This window comes from Sinocyclocheilus grahami, unplaced genomic scaffold (genome assembly GCF_001515645.1).
Source record: "Sinocyclocheilus grahami isolate Dianchi unplaced genomic scaffold, SAMN03320097.WGS_v1.1 scaffold589.1, whole genome shotgun sequence".
NCBI classification, from domain to species: Eukaryota; Metazoa; Chordata; class Actinopteri; order Cypriniformes; family Cyprinidae; genus Sinocyclocheilus; species Sinocyclocheilus grahami.
Window position 1 is genome coordinate 124,722 of NW_015505768.1, and position 12,500 is coordinate 137,221.

General features: G+C 35.1%; 1 protein-coding gene across 4 annotated transcripts in view; it reads left to right on the plus strand.

Moving 5' to 3' along the window:
- The window catches only part of LOC107557118 (rho guanine nucleotide exchange factor 9-like), a 27,585-nt gene that overhangs the window by 13,487 nt on the left and 1,598 nt on the right, over positions 1-12,500 (plus strand). For all 4 annotated transcript variants that reach the window (XM_016240448.1, XM_016240447.1, XM_016240446.1 and 1 more), the window contains 5 exons: positions 7,238-7,453; positions 8,351-8,530; positions 8,626-8,858; positions 9,045-9,174; positions 10,487-10,618. In XM_016240448.1, the coding sequence (XP_016095934.1) occupies positions 7,238-7,453; positions 8,351-8,530; positions 8,626-8,858; positions 9,045-9,174; positions 10,487-10,618 (891 nt within the window). The remainder of the gene's footprint in view (positions 1-7,237; positions 7,454-8,350; positions 8,531-8,625; positions 8,859-9,044; positions 9,175-10,486; positions 10,619-12,500) is intronic.

Below are 12,500 nucleotides of genomic sequence, written 5' to 3' on the forward strand. Positions count from 1 at the left end.
GTGCAATTAATATATTATTAACATCGTTGTGTATACACTCTGTATGTTATAATGAAAGGATTCGATTGTGATCAGCACAGAACAAAAACTAGTGTGTGTCGCAGCCATTAGGTAAACCAGCATACATTCATGAGGATGATGAAAGTGTTTTAACTTGAGTAAAGCCTCCAGACCCCCTGCTCGTGACTCCCCCTGGCACCCCCATACACGTTCAAAACTGAGGCGATTTCACTCCAGCGCTTCTCTTTTCTCCTTACGGTTGTGATACGTTTTCGACACATTATACAGACAGTCGTGTTACTACAAAACATCAAGAGGCAGTTTCCTCCGTCTCTACTATCCAATGGAGCCGTACAGCAGCTGTTTTGCGGTCGCGCATTGGCTATTGTGAAAGTACTGACGTAATCATATAGCCGTCATCATCCCGATTTCAATCCTAAATATCAAACATGTTTGATATGATCGGGAAGGCCCCGATTTGTGTGCGAGCAGATCGGGAGGTGCAAGATTTGATCGGTGAACACCTCACATTACCAGATAATCCGCGCCGAATATCGGGACCGATCAAGGGGCTCGACAAGATTTTGCTCCGATTCTCGGGAGGGGGAAATCAGGGCTAAATCGGGCTAAAAATCCTGTAGTGTGAGCCAGGCATAAGGGGTGTTGTAGACGCGAAGCGGAGTGCCTAAAACCCCCTTAATTGTTATAAATTCACTGTAAACCACGGCTTCACGGGGCTTACTGCTTTTATAAAACGGTTATTCCATATACGTTGTTAGGTTTCACAAAATAAACATCAAATAAAGTGTAATGATATTAATAAAAACAGTATTCTTCCACCAAACAATGTAGTTCCTCAGAAACAGTTGTGGTTGCAACAAAGTGGTTGCCAAGCAACACACAAAGTAAACAAAGGTGTATGTTTGTAGAGTAATGGACCTTTTTCACATTTCCGGGTTTCTCAGCAGCGGAAGTCGTCATAGTTGGGTTAACTTGAAGAGCAGTGAATGGGAGAGTACCACAAATATATTTTTTGCATTCCCATTTGCTTAAATAGCAATAGAAAAACTCCACGATAGTGTTTTCCTGATTTTCAATAAAAGGGAAAAAAACAGAGAGACTGATAACGGCAGTCAGAAGAGAGAACGATGTCAAATTTACCGTCCCTCACTTAGACGCTGCATTAGAAACACCCTCGCATTAGCGTAAACTAGTTTTTTTCTAATTTGATGCAAAGGTGATATAATACAAAGAATAGTGTTATAAATGTACATACATTTAAAAAAAAATACAAATATGAAAACTTTCGAGGATTTATGATGCTGATGACCATTAAACACGTCATCACAGTCTTGTGAAAAGGGTCCATTTACAACAGCTTCGAACGCGGCTCAGCCAATCAGAATCAAGGACCGGAACTATCCGTTTCATAAAGGAGGCATTATGAACATGCTGCACAGTAAAACTGAAATAATAAAGGTGTGCGTGCACAGTCATTTGCCGCTGGGAAAACTATACATATTATATTATATATGTAATAATTACAATTTATATGTCAAATTTACCGTCCCCCACTTAGACGCTGCATTAGAAACACCCTCGCATTAGCGTAAACTCGTTTTTTTCTAATTTGATGCAAAGGTGATATAATACAAAGAATAGTGTTATAAATGTACATACATTTAAAAAAAAAATACAAATATGAAAACTTTTGAGGATTTATGATGCTGATGACCATTAAACGCGTCATCACAGTCTTGTGAAAAGGGTCCATTTACAACAGCTTCGAACGCGGCTCAGCCAATCAGAATCAAGGACCGGAACTATCCGTTTCATAAAGGAGGCATTATGAACATGCTGCACAGTAAAACTGAAATAATAAAGGTGTGCGTGCACAGTCATTTGCCGCTGGGAAAACTATACATATTATATTATATATGTAATAATTACAATTTATATATGTATTACATATTAAATATGACAAATTATTACATATTATGATTGTATACACTACCATTCAAAAGTTGTTGTTTTTTTTAAAGAAATTGATACTTCTATTCAGCAAGAATTCATAAAGACAGTATTTATCAAATAATTCTAAAAAAAAAAAAGTATTGTGGTTTCCACAAAAATATCAACATTGATAAAAATAAGAAATGTGTTTTGAACACCAAATCAGCGTATTAGAATGATTTCGGAAAGATCATGTGACACTGGAGACTGGAGTAATGACTGGTGAAAATGAAGCTTTGCCATCGCAGGATTAATTACATTTTAAAATCCATTAAAATAGTAAACAATTATTTTAAATGTTAATAATGTTACTGTATTTTGGTCGAATTAATGCAACCTTAGTGACCATAAGACACTTCTGGGAAAACATAATAAATTGTACTGACTCCGAACTCTTCCAAACTGCAGTATAAATGGATAATTACGAATATTTGTTAAATATATTTACATTTATTTATTTCAATTTAATATTTATAAATTTTATATAATACGATTTAAATAAATGTTTAGAAGCCTTAGGAACTTAGAAGCTAATTGTATTAGATTTTATATATGTTGTATGATGTATTTTTATTTTTTTATTTATTTTATTTAATATTGTGAGATCAACAAATTTCTTTCTGTTGTGACAGTGTTGCCTCCAGGCAACATACCTGAAAAGGACCCCCAAATTTTATTTTAGAAATAAGAATTTTAATGCCATTTTATGCAAGGTAATTTTTTTTTTACATTCTTTCATAATGCATGCTATAGAGTGTTAAATAATGCTATCATATTGTTAATGATGCATCTGGATTGCAAGTCCACTGCTGTTGTGGCCAAAAGCTTAGACAGAGCTTGTGAGATCCATCTGTTTGCTTTCTCTGAGAAATCCCAAGCTTGGCACTGAAATATGAACATAAACCCTTTTAATGGGGATCATGGGTGAAGGGATAAAAAGAAGTGTAGGATAGAGATGTGCTTATGAAAGAGGAGTGTGTTTGTAAAGGTGGAGCGCTCTTTAATGGAACTTTTATGTAACTTGGTCTTAACTTTGGCTACATACGTCGAGCTTCCTAAGTGCATTCCTCAGTTCCCCTTTTTGCTTTCTTCCTATCTTTCTCTTTCCTATCTTCTCTAACAGTCATCTATCCCCCCTTCCTCCCCAAACACACACTGACGCAGATGGCAGGTTGTGTAAGCCACTCTCTCGTGCATGACAGGTGTGAGAAAATCTCTTGGCGAATATCACCTGTGTCCACACAGACAGATACAAATTTAATACACACACACACACACTATATCAGTCTGTACAGCACGGCCTTTATTGTGACCCTTTGGGCATCTCTTATGCAACACTGAGAAAGGACAAGGAGAAACAGACAGGAAGAGAATGAGTGTGAGAGAGATGGATGCGGTAGAGTCTGACAGCATTATGTCACACCAGTTGGTGGCGCTGGCCTGCAGGTTTGGCGTCTCTCTCCCGCTGAGACCTGGAGCTCTCGTGTCATCAGAAATCATTGCTCACTGTTTACTCACAGTCCACACGCACAACACAAACTGTGCCCACATACGAGAATCAGCAGCATACAGTGGAGCTAATAGCATTTTAATAATGAAACATTACATATATAAAGACAAGCACAGCTTAAATGTGAGGTATGCATTTTATTACTTTGCAAATGCAATTCTTGAAACAATGACTATTTGCAGTCAGATGTGGCACTTGTTTTTTTGAACAGTCTGACATGTAAACTTGAATTGTTGGCAGGACTACATATTTGTTGTTTAATTGATATGTTTCTAATTCTGTTTGGCGCTGCTAGTAGCACAAAATTAATCTGGAGTTTAACAAGACAACATTCAAATATTTAAATATATTTGAGTACGTCATTGCAATCAAAATGGAAATGTATGCATTTAATACAAATTTTTAGACATTTATTAAAGTTCTGTATGGAGTTCTGGTCCAGAAAAGCTTGATGTAAATATCTAGCATATTTTAAAATGAATTCATAAAAAAAAAAAAAATGTTAATAATAATTATAATCATAATTTAAATTTATTAATAATTATTATAAATAAATATGAATAATAACTTGAAATAATTATAAAAAGTAAATTTACGTTAGATATGGTTTTGCTGTGTCAAAAAATATTTAAATATTTCATTATCCACATGGCAGTGTATGCATTTTTTCACACATTTTTACACATTTATTGAATTTCCATGTGAATTTCTTGACCATCAAAGCTTCACATTAATATCTAGAATATTTTAAAATCACTTCATTTAAAAAATAAAAAACATAAAATAAATTTTTATCTAAATAATAATAATAATTAGAAAACAAACATTAATTACCCCTAGATGTGCCCTTTAAGTTCATTAGAGTGACTCAAACCAAAAACTCACAAGTTCATAAGTCTTTTTGACTGATTTCTTTTGTATTTTGTAGTGTGTGCGTTTGTGAATCAGATTACACTGGTCGTGCTTTGTGTTTGTCTTTTTGTCTCATCAAATTCAGATTGCTAACTCGCAACTTGGGTAAAATTGCTGTACAGTGTGATTTTATTTAGGAATGGCACTGCATATGTAGTAGCAGCGCAGCGAACTAAAACCAAAGAATTACATTTTAGTTTGTGGTACTTCACGAATGAATCCTGTTTACAAACAAATTCAAACAAAAGTTTGAACAGTTGCTAATTGTGAACTTAGCTCAGATCTTTTAATGACACATCTGAGAGTGAATATAATCATTCTAAGTACCCAACTAAAAGAGATTGATAAATGTTGTATTAATGTCACTTACAAGGATTCGTTTTTTTGTCTTTGTTGTAAGATGCTGACACCTTTACACTGTATCCTCTGTTCTGCAGTGTGTGTTCTGCAGCTTCACTGTTCAGCGAGGTTGAGTCATGAAGCATAAAATGAGACGTCACTTTTCATTAGAGGACAGGAGAGATGAACAGACAAAAAAAAAAGATTGCTCTGGGAGGAGATGTTGAGAGAGAGAGGCTAAAATAGACTGGACACTGAGAGGAAGGAAAGAGAAGATTGAAGTTGGCATGTGTGTGTATGTGTGCGCAGGTGTGTGTGTGTGTGTGTGTGCAACATCTGCATCATCAGTGTTCTTCTGATTCCTCTATTTCTTGAAACAGACAACCGTAGCAACACACGTTGTGTAGCCAGGCAGCAGGATCACTAAACTAAGCCTTTCGTTTGATGAGGACTGAGAGCAAGCAAGGGTAATGCACTGGAAAGTTGTGCTGAGGCAGAGATTTCTAGGTATACAAGTATAATTTTAATGAGATCTTAATCTGAGAAACATCCTTCAAGAGATTAGACATCATATCCATGACTGTGTAGAAACAGAGTGTGTGAGACAAAAAGAGAGAGAGAGGGCGAGGGAATTATGCAGGACAGGCTTTCAGGGTTGTGTATTTATGAACATCTATTTTTAATATTGTCTTTTTTCCCCCCAGTATTTGTGACTCCAGATCAGGTCAGCAGGATTTGTGTGTGTGTTTGTGTGGGTCAGATTTTGTACTATCTCTGTACTATCTCAATGTCCCTACAAGGATAACAAAACCTGAAATCACCTACACTGTGGGGACCAGCCAACAGTTTCCATGAAGAATACGGCTTAAAGGGACAGTTCACCCAAAATGAAAATTCTGTCATTATAAACTCATTCTCATGCCATTTCATACATGTATGCCCCCCCCCCCCCTAACATTGGTGGAAAACCCTTCAATAGCAATATGCAGATCTTTTTTCTGAGTTGAATCGGTTGATCCAGTTCACAAAATAGGTCTGAATTATTCATTCACAAATAGTATTGATCTGGTTCAATGATTTAGTCACAGTGGTTAACAGCTCACTTGAGAGAAAGATTACCAGTGAGTAATACCATAAATGTCAGTCTGTTTGTCACATAAGCTATTGTATGACTTCAGAAAACGTGTATAAAAAAGTCATTTGCTAATTTTATGATACTTTTGTGATTTTTGAAGCTTAAATGCTCAAGTCCCCATTCATTGTAAATTCAAGGAAAAGAGCGACCAATTCTTCAAAACCACAAAAGCAAGAAAGTCATACAGGTTTGTAACAACATGAAAGTGAGTAAAAAAGGGCAGAAGTTTCATTTTTGTGTGACTTTTCCTTTGAATAAAGGATCTAAAATAATGTTTTAAAGGGGCAGTTTGCAGTTATTTTTGTTTGTTTTTGTTAAACATGATTTTACAAAAGTATTATTCTTTTCTTAAAGGAACAAGTTCACCCAAAAGTTAAAATCCTGTCATCATTTACTCAAGTTGTTCCAAACCTGTATGAATTATTTTGTTTACAGAACACAAAAGAAGATATTTTGTCAAGTGCTTTTTTTATCCATACAATGGAAGTCATTGGTAATCAAAATATTCTTCAAGATATTTTCTTTCGTATTTCACAGAAGAAAGTAAGTCATACAGGTTTGGACCAACATGAGGATCAATTATATGAGTGACAGAGTAACAGAATTATAATTTTTGTGTCAACTATTCTTTTAAGTTATACCTTTTATGCACCTTTAAAATCTAAAAAGTTTTCTGTGATAGTTTTAGGAGTAGAGTATATAAATATAACTAGCTCAGTATACAAAATGTGTGCATATTCATGGGTTTTTATTGTGCGTGTGTGAGAAAGAGAGTTTGTGCGTGTGCTTGCATGTGTGTTCACATCAGTTGACTCACCTGGGAAAGCAAATGATAGGTTACATAATCAGGGCAAATAAAATCACATCAGATTATTTTAACTAAACACACACACACACACACACACACATATACTGTGTTCCTAACTGTGCACATCTGTATCTCCCTCCTTCTCTTCCCTTCTCCTGGCTTATGTGTGTGTATCTTGGCAGCTGTGTAACGGGCCCAAATGCAGATTCATTTAAGTCCTTGTGAAAACAGATTTTGTAAGTCTTCACTGCAATGCCTCCAATGTGGTAAAATGCAGTTGGGACTGGTGCCACCAGAGGGCACACTCTGAATCTTTTTTTTTCACATCAATGTAACTTTAACCCCTGAAGCTTTAAAAGCCCTATCTAGACCTTTTATGAAAGCAAGCACGCAGGCCGTTAACTCTGGATGCTCTGAGCCGGATGCTAATCGAATGTGAGCACAATTATTGTGATTACTTTAATTGATAATAACAGGGCTTGAAGATCAAGTCATGTCTGTCTTAATGTGTGTGTTCTAGTTATGGGTAAATCAGGAGGAAAACATCGTAGTCGAGGTTGCCGAAAGCTCCAGCGAGGTGCAGAATGGCCATGCAGAGGCCAGTCCGAACCCCAGCACCGACTGCTTGTGTCTGGGCCAGCCCACTCAGAACCGGGACCAGATGAGGGCCAATGTCATCAATGAGATCATGAGCACAGAACAACATTACATCAAACACCTGAAGGACATCTGTGAGGTAAAAAAAAAACACTTACCAGCCCTTTCAAAGCTCAGGAGACCTGATTGAGTTCTCTTTTAAGCATCATATTTAGTTGTCTCAGATGTTTCTCCTAATATTCCAGAGAAGAAATATACATAAACACAGCTGAGACAACTGTTAACACAGTAAAAGTATACAACTATAAAGTTTATGTGAATAGCATAGCTCCAATCATTTGTTCTTGTCAGAATCCGATGAGACATGTTTGAATTTATATTGAAATATTTTAATTGTTGGCATGTTATCTTGCTAAATGTGAGCATAGTATGTGTGACTTTGCTGAAATCTCATAGGGAACTCCAGATAAGACACATGTGAGATTACTATGCTCTTTTCTGTGATATGCAAAGTCTCCATTTGCTCTAAATTTAATTTCCTGTCTAAGAGAAATTGTATGTCCAAAACTGTATGTCCATGAAATGTTTAAAACTTACACTACCATTCAAAAGTTTGGTGACAGTAAATGTTTTTTTTGAAAGAATTGAATACTTTTATTCAGAAAGGATGCATTAAATTGATCAAAGGTGACTGTAAAGAGATTTTAAAAATCTACAAAAAAAATCTATTTTAAGTTCTTTTGAACTTTGTATTCATCAAATAATCCTTAAAACATCAAAGCAGCACAACTGTTTTCAATAATAACAGCAACTAATAATAACAAATTATTCTTGAGAATAATAACTGAAAACTGGAGAAATGAGTCTGACTGCTGAAAATTCAGCATTGCCATGTCAATATATATATATAAATAAAAACAGTTAATACATGCAGCCTTGGTGAGCATAAGAGACGTATTTCAAAAACATGATACAAATCTAAAAAACCTTAACTTTTGAATGGTAGTGTCAATCTGTGTTTATGTTTGCGTTTTAGGGGTATCTCCGTCAGTGTAAAAAGAGAAGAGACATGTTTAACGACGATCAGCTGAAAGTTATCTTTGGAAATATCGAAGATATTTACAGATTCCAGTTGAGCTTCGTCAGAGACCTGGAGAAACAGTTTAACACGGAAGAACCTCATCTCAGCGAGATCGGACCTTGCTTTTTGGAACATGTCTGTATTGAAATACAGAAAATCACACATATATACACAATGAGTCGAGGATACAGATTTTTTTATGTTTGTATGTTTTTTTTTTTTTTTTACAGCAAGATGGATTTTGGATCTACTCGGAATACTGTAACAACCACGTTGATGCCTGCATGGAGCTCACACGTCTCATGCGAGACGCACGATACCAGCACTTCTTCGAAGCTTGCCGATTGGTTCAGCAGATGATCGACATCGCCATTGATGGCTACCTGCTCACACCAGTCCAGAAAATCTGCAAATACCCTCTACAGCTGGCAGAGTTACTGAAATACACAGTACAAGAACACAGGTACACACACAAACACAGATGTGCGAACTCCAGGTGCATCGTGCAGATAATGGCGGTCAGGTCCACAAAATATATGACTGTGTAAATGACAAATTTTGAACTGACATATCTGGTTTCCACTTATCATTATGACATCCCTCGTTTTCGCTCTTCTCTTTCGCTCATTCTTTTCCCTTTCTCTCCCAGTGATTATCGGTATGTGGCTGCTGCGCTAGCTGTAATGAGAAATGTCACTCAGCAAATCAACGAACGCAAACGGAGGCTTGAGAACATTGACAAAATCGCCCAATGGCAGGCCTCTGTACTAGACTGGGAGGTGTGTGGCCAAAGTTTTTCAGACAAATTTAATTATTAGGATAAAAAGGAGAGCGATGGAATAGTTGAACCTGAAAATATATATAGTAATAATAGTAAATGAATAAATAAGCAGCACAACTGTGTGTATACATGTACCCTACTGGCCAAAAGTTTGGTATAATTAAGTTTTTTATGTTTTTGAAAGAAGTCTCTTAAAAAAAAGAAAGAAGTTATTATTGGTGCTCAAGTGTTAATAATAGTTCTTATTATTAACAAGTTTTTGCTGTGTAATATTTTTGTGGAAAGGATTCTTTCTCAGATTCTTTGATGAATAAAAGTTCAAAAGAACAGTATTTATTTAGAAATGGAAATCTTTTATAACATTATAAATGTCTTACTGTCACTTTTGATCAATTTAATGCATCCTTGCCGAATAAAAGTATTAATTATTATTATTTTTAAAAATCATTTTTACCCCTAACTTTTGTTTTCCACTAAAATATTAAGCTGCACAAACTGTTTTCAACATTGATGATAATAATACTAAATGTTTCATGAGCACCAAATCAGCATATTAGAATGATTTCTGAAAGATCATGTGGCACTGAAGACTAGAATATTGGCTGCTGAAAATGACATATTAAATTGAAAATTACATATTACAAATATATATAGAAATTGTAATAATAATTTCACAATATTACTGTTTTACTGTAGATCAGATAAATGCTGCCCTGGTGAGCATAAAGAAACATTAAAATTATTATTGTGTTTAATATCTCCTTTTTCAAAAGGAGACTTGATCTAAAAAATTCAAAAAAAAGATGCATGTTACTGACATGCAACCTGCACCACAGACACCTTCCACTAAAATATTAAGCTGCACAAACTGTTTTCAACATTGATGATAATAATACTAAATGTTTCATGAGCACCAAATCAGCATATTAGAATGATTTCTGAAAGATCATGTGGCACTGAAGACTAGAATATTGGCTGCTGAAAATGACATATTAAATTGAAAATTACATATTACAAATATATATAGAAATTGTAATAATAATTTCACAATATTACTGTTTTACTGTAGATCGGATAAATGCTGCCCTGGTGAGCATAAAGAAACATTAAAATTATTATTGTGTTTAATATCTCCTTTTTCAAAAGGAGACTTGATCTAAAAAATTCAAAAAAAAGATGCATGTTACTGACATGCAACCTGCACCACAGACACCATATTGGATTTGAGAGCTGCATATTGAGACATAAACACATCAGAGCCTCAGTGGTGTCAGATGTAATGATTCATTTGTTTGTGTGTGTGTGTGCAGGGTGAGGATATTCTGGACAGGAGCTCAGAGCTTGTGTACACTGGGGAGATGTCCTGGATATATCAACCATACGGGCGCAGCCAAACCAGAATCTTCTTCCTATTCGATCATCAGATGGTCCTCTGTAAGAAGGTGAGAAAATGAAGAGGGGAGAAAGAGGGGATGAAGGAAATAATGACATTGTAAGTTCATTTTTTGAGTCCGCTTTAATTGGGACACGTGGGTCTGGAAATGAAGTGTAGAGAACATGTGAAAAATTAAGTGATGCAGATAAATAGATAGATATACAGATACATGCATACGTGTTTTTTTCCTAGTAGGGATCTTTGAAGGAAGGAAGCAGGCAGCTGATGATGTTCTCAGCACATTGCAATCTGGAATTTTCACTTTGAGAGCAAAGATGCAGAACCGAACCAGACAGGCATGCAGAAGCAAATAACTGATTAAATTATGGTAGTGTAGCACAACCGAGGGAAAGAAAACGCATGTGTATCAGTATATTAGGATCTGTGTGTTCAGTCTTTGTGACAACAGCCTAATAAAGCTGTGCTGTCTGTCATTAATGTTAATCGAACAACAAAAGACAAAGAGACAATCACTCACCGCTCTTGACTGAATCACTTTTGTAATTAATTTTATTATTATTTATTATCATATTACTGTACCTGTATGGCCTACTACTGTTAGACCTAAACAATTTTCTAAATGAAATTCAGGTCCTGAGTTTAATTGATCATATTGGTTAAACAAATTACAATATTCAGTGATGTGATTCGTTCTCTGCGTGGAGTAACGTCTGGCAGAGTCGCAGCTTGTACTTACAAATAGAAAGCAAACAAGTAGTATTAAGTCATTAATTTTAGTTAACAATGCTATGATAAATTTGAACAGAGATTTTTTATTCTTATTTTACATGTATACTTGTAAAATAATGGATCATTGGGTCATGAATATAGTCTCAAATGTCATGGAAAAGTCATGGAAATTCATTGGTAAAAATGTGTATGAACCCTGTAGAAGCCTTTTGTGTTTTAAGTGTCCTCCAAACACCCTCAAGCTCAAAGCACATGGCCCATTTTTACTCGCTCCAAAAATGTGCAAAAACAGCTCTCTTCAGCAAACTCTGAGATACACAGGCAATTCAGCAACACAAAAACCGAGACAATCAGCACTTTTCACATCAGTTTCTTACAAGACTGATATGATATTACCCATACCAGCTCTTTACCAGCTAATCAGTCAAATCAACACAGTATTTCCATAACCAGCAAGCAGTCTTTCAATTTGTATCCAGTTATTAATTGTTTCAAAAGTATTTTAATGAACACGCTAAACAGACTGGAGTCTTCACTATGACTAAATAGTCTTCACTAAATCACTATAATCTCTAAAAAATAGGTAACATATATTTTCCCATATTGTATGTATATATGTATAAACCGACATATATTTAAACTTATAGAAAGAAATATACAATTGCAACATTTTATTCAAAAATATTTTTATTATGTACAAAAATCAAAAATTTGGGGTAAGTACGATTTTTTTCAGTCTCTTATGCTTAAGGCTGCGTTTATTTAATCAGAAATACAGTGAAAACCGTAATATTGTAAATTGTTATTACATTATTAAATAACTTTTTTGATTGTGATATATTTTAAAATGTAATTTATTCCTGTAATGGCAAAGCTGAACCAAACCACGACACATTTTTTTCAGGGTTCTTTGATAAATACAAAGTTCAAAAGAACAGCATTTATTTGAAATAGAGATCTTTTGTAATTGTAATTATAAATGTCTTTACCATCACTTTGTCACATATCTTTTTATCATGGCCAGTCACACTTGCTGTCACACTGAATACAACCTCCTGGTGTAACAAGTACCTTGATGTGTGTGGAGAGGAAAGGAGGTGGAAGATGAGAATGATGTATTAGATGTTTCATGCTGGAACAGAATAATCAATCAATCGTTTCATTCTATCAGTAATCTGTCTGGATTAATACAGACATAA